Source organism: Asterias rubens, chromosome 8 (genome assembly GCF_902459465.1).
Source record: "Asterias rubens chromosome 8, eAstRub1.3, whole genome shotgun sequence".
NCBI classification, from domain to species: domain Eukaryota; kingdom Metazoa; phylum Echinodermata; class Asteroidea; order Forcipulatida; family Asteriidae; genus Asterias; species Asterias rubens.
The window spans coordinates 15,474,522-15,500,959 of NC_047069.1; the positions used below are offsets into that span (position 1 = coordinate 15,474,522).

At 38.0% G+C, this 26,438-nt stretch overlaps 2 protein-coding genes across 2 annotated transcripts in view; one reads left to right on the forward strand and one right to left on the reverse strand.

Annotated features, from left to right (window-relative positions):
* The window catches only part of LOC117293611 (ankyrin repeat domain-containing protein 50-like), a 63,431-nt gene extending 44,111 nt beyond the window's left edge, over positions 1-19,320 (reverse strand). The window contains exon 1 of the mRNA XM_033775968.1: positions 19,133-19,320. The gene's annotated coding sequence lies outside the window, so the exon portion shown is untranslated. The remainder of the gene's footprint in view (positions 1-19,132) is intronic.
* An 82-nt stretch (positions 19,321-19,402) lies between these two features.
* Positions 19,403-26,438, forward strand: part of LOC117293446 (crystallin J1A-like) — a 39,754-nt gene continuing 32,718 nt past the window's right edge. The window contains exons 1-2 of the mRNA XM_033775782.1: positions 19,403-19,571; positions 20,151-20,219. Of these exons, the coding sequence (XP_033631673.1) occupies positions 20,156-20,219 (64 nt within the window). The 5' untranslated portion in view covers positions 19,403-19,571; positions 20,151-20,155. The remainder of the gene's footprint in view (positions 19,572-20,150; positions 20,220-26,438) is intronic.

Here is a 26,438-nt window from a genome sequence, read left to right on the forward strand (position 1 = left end):
CAAGAGCAGTTTAGCAAGGGTCCCTGGTTTAGCAAGGGTCCCTTGCTAAATTGTAGCAAGATTGTAAAATTTTACAAAATGTACCTCGTGTGGAAGGACAACAGTTGATGTCAACTGCCCAAGATCCTTTGCAAAATCTTGTCATACACTGCTACACTTTGCAACCTTGTTCAAATTAAGCAAGGGACCCTAGTTCAATTGTTGCGGAGTGATTAGCACTTATATCAACCATGTGCTTCCGTCCTCAATGAATCAACATAAAACAGTCCACATGTACCACCAGCCATCCATCTGGATTCATACATTAATTTTCAGCCTTGAGAAAGACACAGGGTCCACACATCAGGCGATTTACTATTTGTTTGCATTTATACCATAGATACCCTTTTGGTCAATACAAGCCTTGCTCTATGAAGCAGTTTGCAACAGCTAATCCTATTTTCTTATTCATAAGATGTGTAAGAACCGTTGTAGTTTTATTGGGCATACTTGATAAAAATGACCAGGAAAACCAAATGTAACTCTTTCAGTGCCCAATTTTTAGTGTCTGTTTGAACCGTAAATACCAAGATTTTTGATATATTAAGCTTTTTCAAATTCTGTTTTAGAAAAAATGTATAACTCTTTCTAACCAAACAAAATGTATCTTGCTGATTTGTGTTGCCTTGGGTATAACGCAAAGTCAATATTATTGCTTAGGTGGTATTGCCTTCTCGTGATAACACGTAGGCCCTATATTATGGATCGTATGTGACACTTTTTGCGTAGGCCTACATACTAACTGGTGAATTAAGTACGACTATGGTGCTTTCGGAATACATCAAATAGGCCTATATCGTACATGTTTTGACCTTGGCACTGAAAGAGCTAATAGATGTTACACTTGCAGCAGGATGAATAGTAGTATTGTTTGTGTTTTACCCATACACCAATGTGTTAAGCACTGTATACTTGAGCCAAGTGTGTTAAACAAATTAACCGCTGGGGTTGTATTCGGATCGACGACCTTTGCCATTCTAATGCAGATGTCTCACCACTAGACCACCGAGCCTGCCCAGTAGCTAACAGGCATCCGAGGAAATTATAAAAATGTAGGCCTATACAGACAACATCAAGTGTTTTCAGACTACAGCTTGATACAACCCAAGGTCTTGCATGGTCTTGTACCTCAAGTATCACTGAATCCACAACCAGATTGAACCAGGCCTCAAAATAACCTAGTCCCACGGCTCCCTCAGCAATTGCCGTGGTGCCATGTTCTTTGCTGTGGTGCCCTTTGCAAAGTTCCAGTAAAAATGTAAACTGTCATCATAGTATAACTAAGTGCCCCATTACCAGAGGGAAATTAATGTGCCCCTTCATGCAAGGCCTGCACAACTATCTAGATCTCACAAGACAAATTACAAGTTCCTATATTCCTTGATCATGATCATCTCATAGTACATATCCCTGATTCACTCATACAATCCATATTTCCAATTTAAATTTTCCTCATAACTGCCCCTTTGGGAAATTGATGTGCCCCTTCATGAATGAAATTCAAGGCCTGCAGAACTATGCATCTCATAGACAACAAACCTACATCCCTTGATCATCTCATAATATCCTTGATTGTTTTATATGATCCATTTTTTTTCAATTTAAAATGTCCTCATGTAAGAACCCCTTTGGGAAATTGGTGCTCCACTTCAGAAGCGAAATTCAAGGCCTGAACAACTAGGCCCTATTTATCTCATTAGATAACCAACATACAACGCATATCCCCGATTGTTCTGTAAGATCTATTTTTCCATACACACAATAAATCCATCCATGGGGCAAGGTCATACCGGATATATTTCCATTGATTTCCTGTCAACCTCTGCCAGTCATAATAAGCTAAGGAAGAGAAAGATGTCCTCACATATGAATGTCTCATAATGGAAGAGACCTTGAGACGTCTGCTGTGATAAAAACCCACCCAATAAGTCCACCATTGTTCTCTTGCTTTGGACCATAGAGATACATCCATGAAGATGAATGGCTTTTATTGTTAGATGTTGATATAGTTTATTTTTTTGTGTCTGGGGTATTCACCCCTTCTTGCGGAGATAATAAGCCCCTTTTCACCTGGCCCAGAAAACACCCCACATTCCTCCCTGGTGAAATTTGTTATCAATGTTTGTGAGATATTAAAAAACAAGCCTTGAATCAGTAAATTCCTTGCAAGGTTTTCTCAAACACTGATGCATTTTGTAGTAGGCCTTATGACCTAAGACAAAATCTTACACTAGGAAAATTGTTCTGCAAGGAACCTAGTTTTATAAATGTTGATGAAATATTACAAGCTTCCTGTGAATCAGTAATTTGTGTGCAAGTCCTAAACTCCTTGCAAGGTTTTCTCAAACCCTGATGCATTTTGTAGGCCTAGACCTACAAAATCTTGCACGTAGCAGAATGGTTCCTAATTTTATCAATGTTTAATTACAAAACGAGCTTCCTGTGGATCCCCCCTTACCTCCTGTGAAATGATCTGCAGGATTTTCTCAAACACTGAGAAATGTTGTACTAGGTCGTAACCTATGACAAAATCTAACGCTAGCAAAAAATATTCCGGCAGGAACCTAGTGCAACCCCCCCCCCCCCATGTGAAACGATTCAATGTCTGGTCAAAGGAGAATCATTTCCAGGGTTCAGCTGGTGTTTTACTTACACTACAGTAAATTTATCTTCGATAGGATAATAAACTCAAACTTTTAATCAGCAGAAATGTGGTTTACAAGATGTGGAATTGCAATAGTTTTCACCCCATTTAAACCTCCACAGGGGTCGAAATTAAGTGTATTTTCATGGTAGTCAACAGGGCTAGTAACCAAGAATTTTTAGTAGTCCTGATGAGATTTTGGTAGCCAGAAAAACACATTATGTCTTAAGGGCTAGTAACCCAGAATTTTTAGTAGTCCTGATGAGATTTTGGTAGCCAGAAAACACATTATGTCTTAAGTCACAGCACAAACTCACCGGGCTATCAAACTGGAAAAATAAGTGCCCCCGCTGTAAATCTGGTAGTCCCGGGCTAGCGGGCTAGTGGCAATTTCGACCCCTGCACCACCACCCCCTTCTCTTTGACTTGTCCCCTCTTCCCTACTTGATCCTGCACTGAGCAGAATTCTCCAATTATTGGGTAAACAAACTTTATCCATAGGCCTATAAAGTTTGTCTACTTCTACCTCCATCCATGGTTTCCATGCAGAACAGACCCAAACTTTTTCCTTTATGGTTTTTCAAATTTGTGCAAAAGCCAGACGGTCACTGGTTAGATTGGCCAAATGACTACTACAGCCCTGTCCAGTGAGTGTGATATATCCTCTTGTTCTATTATTCACTTATGAGATTACGAGTTAGGGAGTTTGATAGCTAATCTGAATCACTGGGGGTGAGGCAGAGAAATAACCGTGATCTCAGACTTGAAATCAAGTCTAGCCTTAAGGTGAACCACCAACAAAAAAATCTCATGGGATATGTAAGGCATGACCTAGAGTTAAGATTAGCCAAAATCTAGGTTTACCAATTGGAGTGTGAACAATTGTATGCTTACCCACTGTTGTGCAAACAATTCTTTACTTTAGTGAAATATGTAAATATCGTCATGAAAATAGGCCTACTGTGTAAACTACTGATTTTCACACAAAACTCAGGCAATTGGCGATGAGTAATGCTCCAGGTTTTTATTCAGATGACCTGACATAGATTGTAGTTTAACCATACTGTATTCTAATCAAAAACCCAATATCTTGAAAAGGTGGTTTTTAATTTTACCACATGCCATCACAATCTGATTATAGAACCACCTAGACCTACAAACTCCCTCTCAAAATCAACCTCCCTCTGAGTCTTAGATGAATAAAGGTCTCTTGGGTCTCATTCATTGTCATCGAAAATACATTAATAAGCCAAGCCGCCACCCTAGCCTGTAACTGCCTCCAAGACTGAAATAAAAGTACGGATGTGGTCGGCGAAAATTCATCAAGGTAAAAAATTGGACCTTCATGGTGACTGAACATTGGCACTGGGGAAATGTGACAACAACAAAGCCAAGAGCAGGGGACTCTGTAGTGATAATTCATTCAACTAGGTCACCTTATGGGGTTTGCTGTGGGAGATTGAGGAGATTTCGTGTTCGGAGGTTTGTACTTTTATGTAGGGGAAATGTTCTTTTGTATTTACCCACACTTACAACTTGCTAGGACGAGAATACAAAAATGGTTGAGGCTTTGTTAGGCGTAGTGACAATGTGAAATGGAAATTTCAGAGAAATGTAACTGCTTCAGTTGTTGCAGTGGAACAAATGAGGAGAACAAGTAACAGGTTTCAACACAGCTAAATAATTAGTTTTTCTGCTTGTGACAAAAACACGCAATCTCTCACAAAAAAATAATTTGATTACAATTTTGTAAGCGTCCAAATGATCGAGGCTTTGTTGGAAGTAGTATCAATATTGTGAAAAGGAAATTTCAAGCCTTTAGTGACAAGTATTCAGATAAATTTCCAAGTCAGTTGTAGCAGTAGAACAAAAAAACAGTTTTTAACACACACAATGACTACTCACTCACAAACATATTTTGATGACAATTTTTGTAAGGCTGTACTAAGTAAACATACACAGTACCACCTGGCAACATTAATCAAAATCAAAAAGCCATGAATAAATACAAACTTCTCATTATTTATCAACTACTGAAAAACAAATCCTTTTGGATAGTAATAACAACTTTATCAGTTGTTACGAATCATACACGATCATTAAGCCTTTACTAAATCCAAAGCTGACAAGCATTGCAAAACAAGTAATATGAATTTGTATGGTATCTTATCATTTAATGTCCTCGAATTTAGATAAGTTGATCAAATATAGACCAATAGATTGAGGGTTAATGTCTGTTCTCCTGTTGAAGGCAACACCACTCAGGAAAATGTTATAAGTTCAAAGTGTTCTTATAGGTGTTCTAGGCAATACCGACATGTAATTTGCAAGGATTTGGTAAAACCGTAAAGGGTGTCAAAATTTGCTGGAAATTTAAAAACTGGGTGTCCTAAAATAGTTCACCTACAATATATTTTAAAACATGTAAATGTTGGATAAAACAAGGTGTCAAAATTTAAAGGCAGTGGACACTATTGGTAATTACTCAAAATAATTATTAGCATAAAACCTTTCTTGGTGACAAGTAATGTGGAGAGGCTGATGGTATAAACAAATTGTGAGAAACGGCTCCCTCTGAAGTGCCTTAGTTCCCAAGAAAGAAGTAATTTTCCACGAATTTGATTTCGAGACCTCGGATTTAGAACTTGAGGTCTCGAAATCAACCATCTAAATGCACGCAACTTCGTGTGACAAGGGTGTTTTTTTCTTTCATTATTATCTCGCAAGTTCGATGAGTGATTGAGCTCAAATTTTCACAGGTTATTTTATGCATATGTTGAGATACACCAAGTGAGAAGACTGGTCTTTGACAATTACCATTAGTGTCCACTGCCTTTAAAACAGGGTGTCCAAAAGACACCCAGGCAACCCTCTGGCTTACACTATGCTTGTGGGGCTAAAGTCAACCAAATGAAGTTTACACACAGTCTTCAAAATTGTATTATCATGTATGGATACACAACACAAGCAGATGTTGATTGCCTGGGGGGTGTGTGCACCACGCTACTACCAGCATGTCAGTCCCTCAATTGTAACACGCTGCCTACTGTTGCAAATCTCAGCACAGCATGTTTTCACCATAGAGCAAGTTTTCACTGTGTACCTTTGAGGCACACCACACCTGAGATTTGGGTAAAGTAATACAAACCCTTGAACTTACAGGCTTGTGTGCTCAATCACTTGTCTCGTCAAATAAAAACATAGGGACTGCCGTACTAACTCCTGCCCAGAGTTTACCATGGTGTCAGAAGATGAACTCATGGTGAATTAAAGCAATTTAATTTGGCTTCAGGGTACATAATAAAGTGGGGGTTCCAGAGGTGCTCAAATTTGTAAGCTCACAAAAACATAGGGCTATCAACCTATGTTTAAATTTCCTAATTCAAAAGCTTGGTCAAACCATCTGCAATTTGTTTTTCATAAAAAGCTCATGAATAAGTTTGATTAGTATGCCCTTTCTGATAGATGTTAATTTCCATCTGAGATATTTGTAAGCTCAAAACAAATAATATAATCATCAACCTTTGTTAATACCTTATTCAAAAGCTTTGTCATACCATGGAGCAATGGTCAGACCGTCTGCCATTTTTTCATAATTACCTCATGATTAGTTTACCCTTTCTGCTGTTAGATTAAAACTTTTTATTTAATCATCTTCGTTGTTTAATCCTTTCATTTCAATTTGTACAATCAGATATACCAGGTTATACAGAGCCTGGAGTATCCTCATCACATTACAGCTGATGGTACCAGTAGCAAAAATCTCTTGATGCCCTTATTAATTTATACAAATAAACATAAATCAAATTGAAGTTTCCCCAACTACCAGCAGATATCATGTGTGCACTGCAGTAAACCTGGTCGTTGGACTGTCATAAAAAAGTTCATAACTCACAGCTCAGCCTGCAACATTTGATGTTATTTGCTATGATATCAGCAAGATGGATGACAAACCTGGCTGGAATGTGACAGTTGATGTATTCATTTTGTTATAGGTACAGGTACAAGTGTTATGGCTTCAGGGGATGAAAGGTCATGTAGTCAACTGGGTTTGTAGGCTGGGTCTTGGTTTATATCCACAGTGCTATGTCTGAACAGTCTAGACTTAAAGACAAGTCGTTAAATATGTCCTGTCACATTGATTCAGTGTAAGGGCGCTCCCAAGACTCTAGCGATAATGCTGCTCTCTTGCGAAGACTGCCCTCGCGAGACGGCTGGCTTCCGACTATAATGGATGGCGCTCTAGTCCCGAGAGCAGTAGTCTCGGAGAGCTTGCAGTCTTGCGAGATACTGCCATTATGCTATCAGTCGATCACCGCAACAAGCACTTAAAGAAATGTCCACAAATCTACTAAGAGTCTAATGCAGAAAGGGGCAAGCTGGGTAAAAGGAATGGAACACGATTCCTAAAAAAAAAAAAGGGAAATTTATTCATCTCAGATGCTAAATATTAGAACCAATAGTATAGCCTTGTATTGGTTCTAAATCTAATATAATTGTTTCTATTGGTTTTCAGTACTATACCCTATAGTACTATAAAAACTATTTGTCATCGTACCTGTTTTATTAATAGTTAAAACTGCCTTATCTAAGAAAATGATTCTTGCTTTTTTATTGAGTTCATTCAAAACATGAATTTAAAACATAAATATGTAGGCTATGTATCAAGCGTGCAGCAAATCTTGCAGTTATTCACTGTTCTCAATTAAGTAATATGAAATTGGAAAACTAAATTTTAAGTGGGTTCAATTTATTCTGAGGATTTGATTGAATGTTAATTCCTCAATACAACAATACCTTTCTGCATTTAAAAGGGTGGCTGGACTTCACTTCATAATTTATTGTTCATTATTTATTGCCTTTCTTCACGAAAGATTTAAAATAACACAAGAATATGCTTCCAATAACCATCACTAGAGACATAAATTTAAAACATATTTATGATATTGTACATGTTTTTTTATGACAAAATAAATTAACGTGCCAAAGTCCACTTCAACTACAATTTACTGCTATTAATATTATACTCATAGATTCGTGGAAAATCACTAACTTCAAGGTTCGATGGCTCAATGCAAATGAATCCTAATTTATGTAATCATTATTTCTGTGATAAGATATTAGTTTTCTGGACTTTCAAAAAGATTATTCGCTTTGGACAGACATTGTCAATGATGATGAAATGTGCCATGTCATTAACACAATCTTTGACAACTATAGCTAAGTTTTGCTTATTAAGCAAAATATTAAGCAATATTGTCTGCATTATATGTAATTGGGCCCTTATTAGACCAAACCTAAATGCTCTAAAAAAAAAAACATTTTAAAAAAGCATGAAAAAACCTTTCACTCAAAACCAACCTCCAAAACATCGCAAACAATAAAAGTTGCATAGGTATTATGTATTCCATTTTCAAATTAGTCTCCAATAATCTCAATAACTCCATGTTCAACAGCAAGTTAACAACCAAGTAAACTAATAGTAAACCAAGACCATCCATCTGGAACAACTGTCTTCACATTCCAAGTGTCTAGACTATTTGATTCTCCTCCATCTCAAGACATCAACGATAAAACTTAAGAGAGCCATCCATCTCAGAGAGAAAGGTAAAACTGGAGCATCAGAGATGCCCCAAGGACCCTGAAGCTACACATCTGGAATACCAGAAGATGACCGGACTACAAGCATCCCTTCTGAAATTAGAATCTAGGCCAACCTCCTTCTCTTTCCATCCCCTTAAGATGCCAGAAGGAAGATAATACCATCTTGAGCCCCTCCTGGATGAAATTCCGTCTGGAACTCCAGGGCCAAGACACTTGGCTTGACATAGTGGAGAAAAAGGAAAACATGTACACCTATTAACCTTTCCTTACATGGGAATAGGCGTTGTGCAAATTACATCGTGGGTGGCTGACATCAGACACGTTAATTGAAATATTTCTTTTCCGTTTCTGAGTGAATGAACACAAACCAAATCAAATGCATCCAATACTTTTAGCTCTTTAGTACCGGGCAGCTTGTTTTGCTCAATTGGCACCTACATATTACTTCTTCGACGTTCAGTAGAAATATTTACAGATAAGTTGCTGTACAAAATATCCAGAACAAAATTGTTCAAAATTGTTCGTACATTTTTTCATTGTTCTCCAACTACACATTTTCAGCACTTAGTCAGCTGAAGGATTTTGAAGAGTGATGGCATACATCTTGTACTTGTGAATAATTAATTGACTAATTGTGTGAGGTACGACGTACATAGTTGTACATATTGAAAGAAGTAGCCAATGGAAAGTAAATTACAACAATTAGTGGCGCAACAGAAACACAACAAAAATCTCATGCATTCTTATGTCAACAATCTCAGCAGCACTCATTAATGCACAGCAGTCCAAATTAGGCACTGTCTATTCTAAAGACAGCCATTTGACCTAAACGACCCCTAGGTAGGAATATAAAACCAAATCCAAATACTCAGTTACCTGCTGGATGCTAATCATAATTGCACTGATGATGATATAGGATGAGTACCCATGCTGAGACCTACTTGATGATCCGCACACTATGCTTTACCTCACCATCGCTGCAAAAAGGTCATCACCGTGTACGGATCATTATTCCATCCAAAGCAGATGCTGAGTGCGTCAACATAACCTCTAAAGTTAAATTAGAAAACACCATCCTATCAGCTTAGAAATCAGCTCCACACTCCTCTCTCCCTCCGTCGTCAAGGAGCAGCATGCACCCCAGTACGAAGGATCACCCTCAATGGTGTAAGGAGGAGTCAGGGGGGATATTGCGAATCCCCAAGGCTTGTTATCTTATTCCTGGTGCATCTTATACAAACAGGAAGGCCGTATGACTTGGGAGATGAGGGAGGATGAGTTGATATCTAGCAGCTGTGGTTTTCAACATTCTGAGAGAATTTACAGTTCTGGTTTAAAGGGTTTTGATACCTTTTGTAGATCAAGTTTTTGGCCATGACATGAATCCCTACTAAAATGAATGAAGATGTATGTAACATAATTTCTCGTTGAAGTTTCAGCTTCATTTGTCTTCAAGTGTTTGAGATAAAAAGGTGAAAATCACAGAGCAATGTTTTCAGGAGAGTCGCGTACATACGCTGTACATGTACTAGTGCTTAAATAGTGTTCTTTTACTCATCTCTCAAAAACTACAGCACTTCAGCGAGAAATATTTTAAGGGACGCTTTCTACCATCATTACCTTTGAACCGTGTAAGTTGACAGTAAATCTGTGTACATTGTGTTTTTGGGTGTCTTACAAAAAGTAGCCAACCCCTTTAATGTTTGGTGACCATGGAAAGATGAGTGCATACCCCACATGGTTTACTCAGGATGTACGTATACATATGTACATGTACAGCAAGGAGGACAATTTATGGACCTCGATGAGAGATCAATTCACAGGACCAGTTTTTCCACATAATTTGAACAAATGTTTGTTCGTGCCTGGTGGATTTTTCCATCTCTATAATGAGTTATTTCTAGCCTGGAATTAGACGAAGAACATACAGTCAATGGCCTACGGTTGCCCTTGGTCTTGGCCTTGGTGCCTCTGTGGAAGCAGTGGAAGTCTTCCAATAGACTTTAATATTTTCCAAATGGAAGTGCCCTTTGCAAAATGAAAATGGCCTTGCCCTCTCAAAGATGAAATTCCAGGCCTGTTATTTGTATGTTTTCCTTTTTCCAAAAAGGAAAAAAAATCATGAATGTCAAAACCATTTTGTATAAATTATATTGAAAAGAGAAATACTTTGGTTTACAGTTATCTCAAGGCATTTGTTATCCTTCACACACTTCTTCCCCATGGCCAGGATTTGGTAAAGAATGTGTCTAAATTTGTAGAAAGTTAAATAAAATGTGTGAATGTCCAAATTGTTCACTTGCAATATGTAATTGTAAGCTAACACAATGGGTGCGTTCGTTTAGCTTCCCTGGGTCACCCCTGGTTTGCCCCGATGCGTTCGAACAGCTTTTGACGTCATTCTAGGGGTTCACCCAGGTCAGCCCCCAGTGCCCTGCTTTTGGAGTGGGTCACAGGTAAACGACGTCACTACGAGAGCGGTGAGTGGTCGTTCGTTTAGCTCTTGTCAGGGGCTCACCCCAGAGAGCACCGCGGGGTAGACCCAGGGAAGCTAAACGAACGCACCCTATATGTCACCAGAAATTATTCTGTTATGATATTAACAAATATTTTGAAAATAAAAAATCAGGGCCCAATTTCATAAAGCCTGTAAGCACAAAAATTTGCTTAGCATGAAATTTCTTCCTTGGTAAAAACAGGATTATAAAAAAAAAATTCATTTGTTGCAAATTGCTTGATACTGGTATTCAGCTGTTGTTTGCTAAATCCTGAAATTCACAAGGAAATTTGGTTGGTAATCCTGTTTTTACCAAGGAAAATTTCATGCTAAGCAAATTTGTTGTGCTTACAGGCATTATGAAATTGGGTCCTGGTGATTGCCTATACAGGTGTACTCTGATAATGGATTCGGAACAGAAGCTGCACCTGGTAAAATTATTCTGGAATGTTACACCATAACACCATAAGATGATTCAAATTTTACACGTGAGAAAGCAACAATGTATGTGAATCTTCTCTTTGTAGGAGACAGACATTGGCGTAAGTTGTACTCATTGTTGATATGACACGTCACCGAACAAGAAATTGATCTAGTTATTCAATATCAATAAATGGGACAACTAAAGCGTTGAAACAGTATGCTAAATATTTTCAAACTATTGTTTCTCACTTCATCTCATTTTTTTTTTAGAAGCTGATATTGAAGTAACCTACCATGCCAACAGAGTTAATTCAGCAGCTCTGTGCTGCAGTGTTGATTCATTCATGCTTAAATTATTTTGTGACACATTTTTTCTCATGATAGTTTTCCAGGAAATCAATGAAAAACATTGTGGCTCATATTTTCCGAGCCCTCATGTTTTTAACGGGGATTTTGAAATATATTGCCGCACTCTTGCTTTATACCTCTGTATAGTAGGTTTAATGCTATAAAATGCAGCAATATAAGGCAACGTTATATGGCAATAATATAAAGGAAAAAAATATGGCCATTAAACGTCATAGTACAGCGATATAACGCAATTAGTATGGCGGCTGGGGTGTAATACATTCACAAAATATGGCTATGTAATGGTGAACAATTTATCAAATTTCTAGGAATTTTACAATATGTGCCACCGTAAAAAATCATGTGAGGAGCAAAAGTAGAGTCCGTCAATCGATAATATAAAATCCTGTATCATTTAATATGTTTTATTTCTAATTATGATGTTCTTGAGTCTGGTAAGACCCTGTCCTAGTTAACAGGTTTATTACTTTAGCAATTTTCCCAGAGGGCGCAAAGCCACTAATCTGTTCAAAGAGTTAACATAAATAAATAAAGATGAGCAATTTTTCCTTGAAGTGCGATTGGGGGAGGGTTGGTTCCCTTGTGAGGTTCAAAAGCCCTCTGGTCTTATTAACCTACAAAAAGCATGTGTGAGGTTCATGTACTGTACATGATATATGGATCTAAGATTCATGAGATGGTAGTATGTGAGTTGGTGTGAAGTGCATGGTGGCAGGGAGCGGACATTTGCCTATATGTAACTGTGATCGATCAGCGTTTTACATTAAAAGTTGTGCAGAACATTAGTATTAGAAATGTAAATATTTATTAAATATTCACAGATTTGCACATAACTTACATGGTATAGTGGGAAAACTTCACTGGAACTATTTTTGCCTGAAATGCCCTTAGTTTTTGAGAGATGAATAAAACAATTAGCTTTGATCTTGCAAGCCAAAAACTTGATGTTTGAAAACAGTACTTAAACATACATGTAGGCCAATTATAAGGGTTATATTTTGTTCTCACTCCCACTAGTCATTTCTTGTGACTCTGATGACCAATAGAGCTGAACTTTTCACAGGTTTTTGTTACTCCATGTAGGCCCTAAACATGATAAATGTTCTTGGATTACATAAAGTGTGTTTGTCAATTACCAATGGTGTCAATGTTCTATACAATATTCTCGGTTTCTTCTCACTTTGCTTCAACTCAATTTGCCTCATGGTCATCTGCTAACCAGCTGTGAAATCTCATTCATTCATTCAATCTTCATACTTAATATTCAAGCTGCCTATGTGGTCCTGTAACAATGTGAATCAAGAAGAACTGTCAATGTTGGCTTATATGGAGAGCTGCCCGACCCTTCCATATGACAAAACAGACCAACTCAAATAGCGACATTTTGTCATAAAAACGGATGAAATTGTAAAAAGAGGCAGAGATAGGACATGTTATATATCACATCTATACCCACATGCCTTTGAAACTTTGATTTATTTATTTAAAAAACAAGATTGGAAATAAAACTGAAATTCTAAATCTGGAATAACAGAAAATACATTGAGATAATATGTTGTGGTTTATCCCCCCCCCCAAAAAAAAAAAAAGAAAACCCAGGAATTTACAAAATAAGGAGACTGCCAACATTAGGGCTAGCTGGCTCGGCTGGTAAAGCGCTGGGATAATAATCTGGAGGGCCAAGTAAATTTTTGTTTGTTTCAACTCAAAATTACTCTTAGTAATCATTTGAAGCCAGCCACACATGCACAATACTAGGTGCCATAACTTTAAAAGTCTATTTGCAGTAAATTGGTGGGACTTCAAGACACAAAGGAACAGATTAGTTTGATGGTTTTGCAAACAATTGACACTATTGTGTTCCAACTTCACAACTAAACCTTGAAAGACTTTACAGGTAAGCTTTGACAGGTGCTGCTGTTTATTTATTCTTTTAAGTGGGGAGTGTAATCACCTAAGGGTTACTGTAAAAAAAAACTTTCTCAATGTGGTCAAACATCGAGGACCATTAATCATCCCTTCCAGACATTAGGAGTTCCCCCCAAAAAATCAAGTTTCATGATCATGTTCCGTCCCAACTGTAGAATCGTCCCAATTATGGTTAGGGTCGGTCCCAACTTCCTAGATGGTGTTCGTACAAGCTTCCAACATGCAGGGTAGCCCCACTGGTGAGGCTGGCGGATTTTTAAATCAGGTCTGTGTGGTGGGGGACCTTCCTATAATAGATTCTTCTCAATTTTGTCAAGAGTTCTACCTTAATAACTATTAGGGACTTTTCGTTTTCGACGACGGATGGTTCTGCGACGGTAAAGATGACATTTGGCGACATCTGCGCATGCGTCGGCTTTGAGGACGGTCGTCCCTCAATTTCTACGACAGTACTTGGGATGAATCTTCGTTGTGCTAAAAACGACAACGTTAAGCTGAACAACCGTCGCAGAACCATCCGTCGTCGAAAACGAAAAGTCCCTATTATATGTAACATGACAAGCCCCATCCCATTATAACATAGGTAAAGAAAAACTTGAGGAGATCGTACATGTCAGATGAGAGGCCACTGATAGTGGGTAAATTTGTAACTATAGTTGGGATTGTTCCAAAGTTGGGGCGGAACAGTCATTGCCTAGAGTACTGCTCAGGAATCTACTTCAATGGAATGACGACCTTCATGGATCATTAGCTGATACAAGAACCTCTCTGCAGGGATGAAGTCCAAAAGCTTTCAATCAAACCATTAGATTAACATCTTCAAGGAGACATTTTATAACCACATTTTTTCTCACACTCGGCAGAGCCAGTACTTTTCCCCAAAGAGTTTTGATTGGCCAAGAATCCCATATTTTCTTTGAGAGGGCAAGGCTAGTTTTTGTATTGCAAGGGCATTTCCATTGGACAATGTGTGGCTCCAAGCCTGATGTGATGTTCTCCAGGAATAGCATACAGACTTCTTGAAATAATAAGAGAAATTTACATTCATCTCCATGTTTAAGAGCACCCTACTGACAATTTAACAGTCTTTGTACCAAATAGCCAACCATTTCTCTCATAATGTGCAATTTAACCCTTTCATGCATCATTTATTTTTGTGATAAATTTGTCATTCGGACATGATAATTGTTTTTGCAATTTTTGTTGGCGCAAATGGGGGATCCTCAAAACATGTCACATAATAGCACCCTCAAGAGTCCTCTTTCCCATTCTGAAAACTGTGTGGTCGTGTTGATACTAGGCCTCGTAGATGTATTTTTGTTTTACAACCATTTTTCTGAAGGGATTTTAAAAACCGGTCGCTAGCGACTCTGGTCGGCGCATGAAAGAGTTAAAAGGTTCAATACTATGGTGAAATATGCAGCACCTGCCAATACATGTACTCAACCCAATGGGTAAATTCCCAGAGACAAATCACAGCTCCTATAGCAGTCCATACCAAAGGGGTATTAGTTGCAGATTGTCAGCTGTATTGATTCAACACCTTCATGCATGAATGCATCACATTGGGATGTTATTCTTGGCCAGCATTTTTATTCACTGGCAGCTTGGGCTTGACATCATGCACTTTGCACTGGCCACCCATGTTTAAATACATGACCTGAGAGATCGATAAAACTGTGCCTGCTGGTGAATATAATCATGGAGGTAGCTAGAAATATGAAGTAGTGCAGTGATTTTTATAGCTTCCAAAACGACGCCTCAAGAATGACTTTGGTGCTGCATAAACTCACCTCATTCACAGCGAAAATGCATTCACCCCCTAATTTTTTGCAATTATTCACTTTAAATCTGCACCAGTGGCATTCCAGCTTCGTGTAATAACACCAAGAATCCTGCTACGCTGATATTTTCATTGAGCTACTGATACTAAGCCTATTTATAGTTTATTAAAGTAGAATTCTATTCTTAATGTCAACCTGGGTTGGCCCCCAATAGCCCCGAGCTAAGTAAATCAACACCAACTCCAGGTTGAGTGTAAACTTACTGCAGGGTAATCAGAGACTTCCAGGCCCTAAGCAGGTACAGGGTTTTTTTCTCCTTGGTTTGTCTATTTTAGGTAAGTATGCTGACAAATTGTAGGTCAAAGCAGGTGGGCCTGAAAAATGTTGGGAAATCCAGGGCCCAATTTCATAAAGCTGCTAAGCACACAAATTTGCTTAGCATGAAATTTCTTCCTTGATGAAAACAGGATTACCAACCAAATTTCCACGTGTTTTTCAGGATAAGCAATTTACAGCTGAATACCAGTGACAAGCAATAATATGCAACAAATGGAAATTTGGTTGGTAATCCTGTTTTTATCAAGGAAGAAACTTCATGCTAAGCAAATTTGTGTGCTTAGCAGCTCTATGAAATTGGGCCCTGGTGTTTCACAAAGTATACCTCCATGTACAGAGTAATCAAGAATTCAGAACTGACAATATGAAACAAATCTGCATTATAAAAGATAATTTTATTTAGCTAGCAAAGTCAATGAGCATTCAGGCTGGCGCAGAGGTTTCTTCTCTGTCTTTTCCCACTTTAAAGCCATTGGACCCTTTCGGTAAACACTATTGTCCAAGGCCCACACTTCGTGTATCACAACTTCTATATCAAATAACAAACCTGTGAAATTTTAGGCTCAATCGGTCATCGGAGTCGGGAGAAAACAACGGAAAAATCCCCAATCTTGTTTCCGCGCGTTTCGCCGTGTCATGACATGTGTTTAAAATAAATCCGTAATTCTCATTAACGAGAATTTATATTGTTTTGCTGTTTTCTCAAAAAGTAAAGCATTTCATGAAATAACATTTCAAGAGAAGTCTTTCACCATTGCCTTCTGTAAACCCTGTAAGTTATTTGTAAATCTGTGAACTTTTTTTTTTTCTTCTGAACCAAAAGGGTCCAATGGCTTTAAAACAGTTTTTTTTGTTTAGATGTTTGTGTTGTCACAGCTGTATAGCCACAATGATGGGTACACTTTTTGTTTTTAATACACCAAACGAACATGAACAACATAAAGTATTGGGTCTCTTTGCAGATCTTGTATTCAACAAAGTCAAGCACTTTTTATCTATCATTGACACAGCGATTGTTAATTGATATAATAACATTGAGATAACTGTCATGGAAAGTATTGAAAGTTTGCTTTAAAAATAGGAAACCCAATTTTTTTACTTTTTAGTGCATTAGCTGGTGCGAATATTAATGCAGTCTGTAACCGACAATTTGAATTTAATGCAAAATTAGACAATCACCTTTTAAACAGACATTGGTTGACTGAGGCTGACTTAGTTCTACATTTTTCTTTGTGAAATAACTTTTTATTTATTTTTTATTTTAAAGTTGTCTCCAAGATCTCTGCTCTACTACAGTCAGCAATAGAGCAGTATTTTCAGTATCATATTAAGCATTCATGTTTGTGTTTGCAGATATGCCTTTAAAGGCAGTGGACACTATTGGTAATTACTCAAAATAGTTATAGCATAAAACCTTACTTGGTGACGAGTAATGGGGAGAGGTTGATAGTATAAAACATTTTGAGAAACGGCTCCCTCTGAAGTGACGTAGTTTTCGAGAGAGAAGAAATTTTCCACAAACTTGATTTCGAGACCTCTGATTTAGAATTTGAGGTCTTGAAATCAAGCATCTGAAAGCACACAACTTTGTGTGACAAGGGTTTTTTCAGGATTATCTCGCAACTTCGACGACCAATTGAGTTTAAATTTTCACAGGCTTGTTATTTTATGCATATATGTTGAGATACACCAAGTGAGAAGACTAGTCTTTGACAATTACCAATAAGTGTCCACTGCCTTTAAAAAGATGGAAATCTTTACAAAATTGTTACAGTGCAGTGGTGTCAGTGGTGTATCATTGCTTCAAGGCTTTTGCTTATCGCCAGAGTGGCAAGTCCACATAGAATAGTGGAAACAATCTAGCCTAATATTTTGCTTGATAAACTTGAGAATTGTAACTTTTGGTCTTAGTGCGACCTTCCCTTTCAGTCTTATTGACCTTTATGATTTGGATGTTGCATGTCTTACTTAGGATTAGTCGTGTAGTGATAGAGTAACTAACATTTTGCTTTTTTTTGGTGGGGTAAAATGAATTATTCATTTTAATTTCCTCTTCTGACGTTTTATTTTTATTTTTAGCCATCACCTTAATTGTTGAGTGGTCTGTTTTGAGTGACAACTTCAACAAAATAATTTTTAACAATAAAGCCTAAAGTAGACCCAGAAACTTGGGCAATGTACTCCATTAAAAAATGTTTTGACATCTGCAACCATAATTTATGATTGCAGATGTCAACAACAAAAATTCAAGGAATCATAACAATTGATAATAATAGCAATCAGGATTTATACACGACAACATGGTCTGTTTTGAGTGGCAACTTCAACAAAATAATTTTTAACAATAAAGCCTAAAGTAGACCCAGAAACTTGGGCAATGTACTCCATTAAAAAATGTTTTGACATCTGCAACCATAATTTATGATTGCAGATGTCAACAACAAAAATTCAAGGAATCATAACAATTGATAATAATAGCAATCAGGATTTATACACGACAACATCAAACCAGTCACTGAGCACTTTACAATATTAAAAAGGAGTCTCTAAGTTAAGCCCTTCACAATATTATAAATTAATTAAATTCATTACATTGCACATCGGTGTAAGGGTAGGAGTCTACAGCATTTAACACAAAACCAACAAAACAGCAACAAATTTACACTTCAGTGAAAAAAGGTACAGCGCCCCAGTTACTGGGTCTAATTAGTGCGAGGCTGTGTGTGACATAGCAATGGGCCTTTTATAGGCCTAAAGTTTTATAAAATTATTGACCAAATTTGATTTGTAAAGATCACTTAACACACTACACAATGACACTTGATGCCCAAATTTAAGCTAGTGGAAGGAATGGACTACAACATACAGACTTATAAATGCAAACTTCACCAAGAAGAGGACATTACAAAATTTTAACGATTTTGTGCAGGTTTTTTCATTTTTGAATGGTAAAAGTAAAACTTGGAGTAAATAAAGAGGATAATCATCAGCTGATCCAACGAAAAGTTGCATGCCTGAAAATACAACCCCTACGTTATCTCAACTTAAAGTTAACCCAGCAACTGGGGCGCTGTATTCCTTTATTTTCGAAATTTTGACGAAAAAAAAGAATACAGGGATAATGCCAAACTTTCGAAAAAAGGAATACAGTGCCCCAGTTACTGGGTCTTATCTCAACTATATTTTTGAGATTTTTTTTTTAACAGTGTCGATGATGTGTAATTTCTTGTTTGATGAGAGACATTTTAATTTAGAAAATACGCTGGGAAAAAATTATCATCTGTCAGTCAGGGATGACTGGTTATAATTCGGTGAATCACCTTTGTTATTAAAATAACTTAATCTTTTTTAATTTGACAGGTGTGCTGTTTCCATCCCATATGACTTTTTTGGGAGGCTTTGCCGAATGCTTAGATTTAAATAGATCAGAAGTCAAATTACACACAACACATCACAGTGACAACACTGAGTGATATAGGCCTTTAACTGAAACGTTTTCCAGCTTACCTCGGTTCCCGTCATCAAAAGCAAAGAAAGAACTCCTAACATGCATTAAATACTTTCCCAGTGAGATTTGCCAGCTAAAGATCAGCCTCAATTCGCACAGTTTTCAGTGTTCTCTTTTAAAATGTGCCAGCCGATGTGTTGCCCGAACCGTCCGCTGTCAAAAGACAGTGCAAGCCGGCCGTGGTGATTGTTTTTTTATTTCATGAAAGAAACCTACGGTTATGTTTTGCAGCGCCCTCCAGAGTTGAACCGTAGATAAAACAGCCTAAACCCGTGTGTCAAAGTCACTGTTATTGGTCAGTTACGTGATATATCAAGGACATCATCCAATGACAAGGATCCTTCTTGTGACGATCTCCCTAAAAAACAAACATCTTTTGTTTTGGACCGGCCAGACGCATGCTTTTTTTTCGGGCATCAGATACATCACGTTGAAAGGGTAAACATGATATTAATCTATTTCTTACGACCCATTTATTAACCACTTTTAAGTCAAAGTCTCGATGCAGTTTCCTTGTTTAACTGTGGACCTAGAGCTTTTTACGTAAAAATCATTTATCATTAAATTTAATAAACAACTTCCTCATGTTCCTGCATGCATGCATGGGCATGATTGATGGGGGGCGTTTGCCATGTTTGCATTCTTCTTAAATGCGAAGTTATGTTGCTGATGAAGTGGCCTTGATGACTTTGCAATTTTGACACATTGTGATACACATGCCACATTCGTCTGCAGTCATTTTGGCATTTACATACAAACTAAAGCGGCCTACTGTACTAGCTAGAGTCCCCTAGCCCTAGACTTGACTGTCTGAGTCACGCTAGTATTTACACTCGCTACAATAACAGTGGGCTGTGGTCTGAACTCCATTTAATTACACACACAGGCACAAGCAGCGAGGCAAAGCACAAGTTGTCAAATGTCATTAATATTGTTGCGAACAAATTGAACTCGACCTATCAAATTCCTGTTGATGAAATTTCAATAATTGTACTTTGTTTTAAAATACTTGAACAGGAAAAATGAGTTCAGTCACTAGTCGTGCAATCGGTGCAGTAGTTGGAGGCTTCATAGCAGATGCTGCAGGTATGTCACTTACAATTATTTAAACAAATCTTGCTTGTTCGGTTGGCTTTCTTTTAACTTTAAGTTTAGTAAACTATATTAAGCTGCCAAATTGTGTAGGCCTAGTGCCTTTGGTGTGACAATTTTTGCTCTTTTCATTAACATCACAACTAGAAGTTTTCAATTAGAACTCGGTAAACAAGATTTTTCGGCTGATGTTCTGCTATTTCTTTTGAAAAAAAAACAATTGAAATGTCTCAGGTTATTTTTTCTTTTAGTAGTTTAATTGCCATTTCATAACAATGTAAGTTTGAATACTTTTTTGTTGACCATGCCTGTCAAAACTACTATACCTACAATTTTGTTCTGACCTGTGTCTGGATCCCTTTTTCCTTGTTAAACATTGAGAACAAAAGAGCATGTTTTCCTGAGAACAAAAGAGCATGTTTTCATTTCTAAACTGTATACAGCATCCAAATAGGACTAACAAATAATTTGACAAGCAGCATGTGAAGTAACAGGCCTGGAATTTCATCTTTGAGAGGGCAAGGCCATTTTGACTTTGCAAAGGGCACTTCCATTGGAAATTCTTTGAGTCTATGAGAAACTCCTAAAGGGGCACCAAGGCCAAGACCATGGCAATGCCTCTGTGGCCTCCCTGTCTAGTCTCGAAGTTAAGTGTGCCCTCAAGCCTCCAGACAACTATTTGCAAATCCTCCAATGATGTGACAAAGACCTGAGCGGGTCTAAAGAAGTTCGAGCCCAGTAAACAAGTGTGTTAAAAGAGATTTAATGCAACATAACGATTTAAAAAAAAAAAAAGGCTGATACAGAGGGCGGTCTACAGGTGGTGATAAAAACAGTCAATCAGGGTAGGACAACCATCAAAACTGAAACTCCTTGTGAATGAACTCCATCTTTGTACATTGTATAACAATGAGCAATCTCCAGTATCTTGTGTAACTCCAATAAACTGTGTGATGTCCACCTCACAGAGGGGTGAGTGGAAGAATGATAAGGGTGGTGTGGTCAGTTCAGTGTTGGACCACCAAGACCAGTGCCTTGGCTGTTGCTATAGGCAACAGCTGCACTTAAAGGAGCAGTGCACTAAAGGTGCCTGGTCACACATGTGTAACTAAAAAAGTAAAACTGTTGTATACGGGCTTGCTGGGAATTTTATCACAAACTAAAACATGTGCTGGCCCTCTACCAACTGAGCTATGTATCCCTACAATGTATGTTGGCAGACTCCCTATTGTGTCAATAGGAGACTTTCCAACGCTAGGCGGCAGCAGACATACCGGGTAAATTTCCATTGTTTACGTAGTTCTGAACATGCGCATAATTCTGAGAACAATGGATTTACCCGGTTAGTCTGCTGCCCTCTATCGCCCCAGAAAGTCTCCCATTGCCTATACACAGGGATCATACCCTAGTTAAGGTTACAACCTCTGAATTTTAACATAAGAATTTGCATCAAATGAAATATTTTCATATCCTTAGAACCCTCCTACTGATGCACCATTCAAAACCATTCAAAATTCACTAATGTTTACAACCCCATCGTCTTTGTACACACATGGCAGTACCATTTGAGCAGGGTTGATGATAAGCTGTACTACCACTTAAAACCATTCAGAAGGTTTTGGGCTGTGCATCATACACTGTACCTGTGTGCATTATACCATAGCGGAATGGTTTCAGATGGTCAGCAAGCTGTAAAACAAATCCTGTAGTGTCTATGACTTAGTGTGTGGTAACCTGGTAGCCATGGGCAGATTGGTCACCCCCACACCGCCTGGTATCACTCAAAGTCATGACTTAGTGGGATCCTTGATAGGATTCTGTACCAGCTGCACCACCATTCAAAACCATTTGGGGAACCAACTGTGTGCACAGCTATCAGACCATTCAATACCATTCACTTGAATGGTTTCAAATGGTGTATCAACTTGTTACAAAAAGGCACTGATTGTAGGAGGGTTTTTAATATATTAAAAGCTAATTTTATCTTTGTGGAAAAATACTTTTAATTTTTTTTTTTTTTTCTGACTGTGTGCTTTGCCGAATAGATGAAAAACAACTTTGTGCAAAGAATTTGTTTAACTTGATGATAGAATGAATAACACTAGTGTCTTAAAAGTCTCTGATCGTCTTGTGAGTTTAATTTTAACAGCTTCTATTTTATTAGCACAAACCACTTCTACCACTTGGGACTAGCCATCAAGAACTCATGCTTCCAATACACCCATACCTGCAATCCCTACTGTGTATTTGATGTGATTACCGCAAACTATTTTAGGGAAAAACAAAATTCACACCAATACAAAACTATTATCCATCTGTTTGAAGGAACTTTATTTTGAAAAAGAGTTTGACATCTCCTGGGAATACTCTTTGTCATGGGATTTTAACTGAACAAATTTTAAACATTCCGTTCCCTGGATGTTTACTGAATACCTTCTGCAGGTTGACAGGTGATGCTTGATTGACAGTTAAACATGGATTTGTTGATAAATCTGTTTTGTAAATAGGGTGTGCATGACAGCTGGTTCTGAAGCTTTCAAGTTTAAGTTTACTTGGTAATTTATAAGTCCTGAGTTGTGGTTTATGTGGGGTTTTTGAGGCATAGTTTGGGTCATAATTAGTTGGAATGTGGGCTGCTTTCTATTCTTCTGTATATTCATAGGGATTTTTTGTGCATTATTTTTGTATGACATGACACAGCATCTGGATATTGTTGTTGTTGGTGGTTTTTAGGACTGGGTAGTATTTATTTTCAAAACAATTTGAAAAAGGCACAATAGCAGCATACTTTTTTGGAAATTATGCTCACCAGAATAAAGTTGCCAGCCAAACTAACATGTCACAAGTACAATCAGTGACTGGTATCCTGCTTATTTTTGCTAAGCAGAAAATGTTTAAGCGATATTTTTTGCTTTCAAAGTAGCCATATTAAATTTGGCCCTGGTCTCTTGGGTTTCATTATTTTAGCTCAATGCTCAGCTGTCCATCTCCTTACATGTACTGTGTATTAACTACTTCAGTGCAATTTGACTTGAAGAGTTTATTGACGTCACAAGATGCCACAGGGTATTAAGTTAGTATTCACATGGGCTCTTGCTCTCTATCATGCCACTAGCACTGCAGGTGCGGAATATTTATTAATTATGAGATGTCATGAAATATTCATACATTCTTAATGAGTTGTCTGCAAAGTGCACGTACATAAGAAGTATGGGTTTGATGTGCATTATACATTTATCCCCCAAGTAACTCTTCTTATGTAAAAGCCAGTACAATAACACAAGAACGTGAAGTGAAATTTAAACATTCTCAAGGTTATTGTTGGATGCCTAGCTGTGCTGTATTTCAATATAACAGATGACAGGTATTATACACTGTATGAAATACAATTTTCATATTATTGATATTATTATCAGGCCTGGAATTATAATAATAATAATAAAGAGCATTTATACCGCGCTATACAAAGAACAGAGCGCCTTACAAGTGGGGAGGGAACAAAAAAGGGGGCATGTACATAATTATAATGGCCTCTGTTGCCCCTGGTCTTGGTCTTGGTATCCCCTTCAAAGGTTTTCTGTAGACTTTATGATTTTCCAACTGGAAGTGCTCATTGGAAAATAAAAACATGGCTTTGGGTTGCCCTCAAAGTTGTAGGCCTATATTCTGTTACTTTAGACATTATTTTGTAATTGCTTTCAAAAACAATGCAAACATAAAACAATTTGCACAAATACATAAGTTATATAACAATGCTCAGACTGCTACGGGTTAGTTAAAGGCAGTGGACACTATTGGTAATTACTCAAAATAATTGTGAGCATAAAAACTTACACTGGGTAACAAGCAATGGAGAGCTGTGCAAAAACATTGTGAAAAATGGCTCCCTCTGAAGTAATGTAGTTTTCAAGAAAGAAGTAATTTTCCACTAAAATATTTGAATTTGATTTCAAGACCTCAGAATTAGATTTTGAGGTCCCGAAATCAAGCATCTGAAAGCACACAACTTCGTGTGACAGGGGTGTTTTTGTCCATTACTATCCCGTAACTTCGACGACCAAATGAGTTCAAATTTTCACAGGTTTGTTATTTTGTGCATATGTTGAGATGAGATACACCAAGTGAGAAGACTGGTCTTTGACAATTACCAATAGTGTCCAGTGTCTTTAATGTCACTTTTCAACTTGACCTGTGGGCTACTGAAAACTGTACTTCCTTTTTTAAAATGCTTATATTGATTCCTTCTCAGATCTTCGTTCCACAGCAATTAACAATTGGGAATTGCGGTTCTTGAACCGTTCAGACACATTTAAAATCACTTTATCAACCGAACAACATCAGAAAGCTAAGGAAAGTGAAAAGTAGACTAGGTGTATTTTTAACTTCCATGTAGGCCGCCATCTTTCTTTCATCTCTGGCGCTATAGCAACAACTGGTACTACGGCATACTTGGACTTAAAATCAAATGCAGTTGTCGATTACCACTGCATTACGAGGAGCTTCAACTTTTTATTGGCTTGAGGGTGCACTTTACATTTTTAAAGGAACTGCTGGATATCACAAAAGAAAACAGAAACAAATTAATTTCCCCATGTTTCTTCGGTACTTTATTAATGCGTGTTCACTCCTTTGTGATTCTAACTGATCAGCATCATCAATATTTTGGGACGGTGGTGTCTCACGAGTGATGAGGTCTTTAGAGCGGAAGGCGAAATGGTGCGCTCGAGACAGGGAGGCCTACCCAGCGCAGCTATAGATCTGCCTACAGGCACAATTCGAGGTAGAGGCCGCCCTAAGCTGCGCTGGATAGACAACGACACAAAGTGGAGTGGAAGAAACGTCAAAGAACTGAGACGCAAAGCGATTGAAAGACACCAGGTGATGGCGGTAACTCCTGGAGTGCGCCCCCATTACAACCTGAGGACGAGGCGATGATCTCAAAGTAGACCGAGTACCAAAGTAGAAGTAGACAGATTTGAGAGTCTAAAAACAATTTCCCGGTGGTTGTTGACTTCCAATTAATTTTTGAGGTATTTTGGATGACAAACATGCACTTCAATGGTTTTATGACTTGCCTAGAGGTGTATTAGGAATTTTTTTTTTCCAAGATTGAAACCCAGTAGTTTGGAAAACTACACCAATGTAGGAATGTTTCTATTGGAGCAGAGGATAACAGTTCAAGAGTCAATGGATAACTTTCCATTTACTATTAAAGGCAGTGGACACTATTGGTAATTACTAAAAATAATTATCAGCATAAAACCTCACTTGGTAACGAGTAATGGGGAGAGGTTGTTAGTATAAAACCTTGTGAGAAACGGCTCCCTTTGAAGTGACGTAGTTTTCGAGAAAGATGTAATTTTCCACGAAATTGATTTCGAGACCTCAAGTTTAGAATTATTTTGAGGTCTCAAAATCACGCATCTGAAAGCACACAACTTCATGTGACAAGGGTGTTTTTTTTCTTTCATAGTTATCTCGCAACTCCGTCGACCGATCAAGCTCAAATTTTCACAGGTTTGTTATTTTATGGATATGTTATGAGATACACCAAGTGAAAAGACTGGTCTTTGACAATTACCAATAGTGTCCATTGTCTTTAAATGTTGTGAGCTACTATAATGTCGGCCTACTTGTCGGTTTTTGCACTGTTATGCTGTTATGAGTTTGCTGGGGTGCACCAGAAAATGTTCTTCTAAAAGCGCCCTCATTTTACTCAACTTTCTTCAGCTCACTTAAACCGAACACACACACAAACACCCACAGTGGCAAAATCCCGTGATACAGGCCGATAGTTGGAGATAAAAAACGACTGAGGTATGAGGCTACATCCATTGACCTGCGTCAGCCACGGGTCTCTACGACGGGTGGCGATTGGTATGCCGCGAGGCGTGTGTTGGGGCAAGCTGTGACGACACGCAGCGAACCGTCCGGAAGGAGGAATATCGAAAATAGTATTGTAACCAAACCATTTTATTAAAAAGACGAGCAAACCAAAGGAAAGAAGTCTCTAAATGCGCGCTATTCCTGAGCTTCATTACTTTCCTAACTTTCAATTTGCAGCAATACACCGACAACACTCCCCCCCCCCCCCCCCCCCCCGGGCTGCATGCCCCGGGTTTCATTGAATGCTGAGAGCAGATTCAAAAACTCACACATGGTTTTCAGAACTTGTAATTACAAGGGTAAAGGTAGCTGTGTCCCCCTATTACT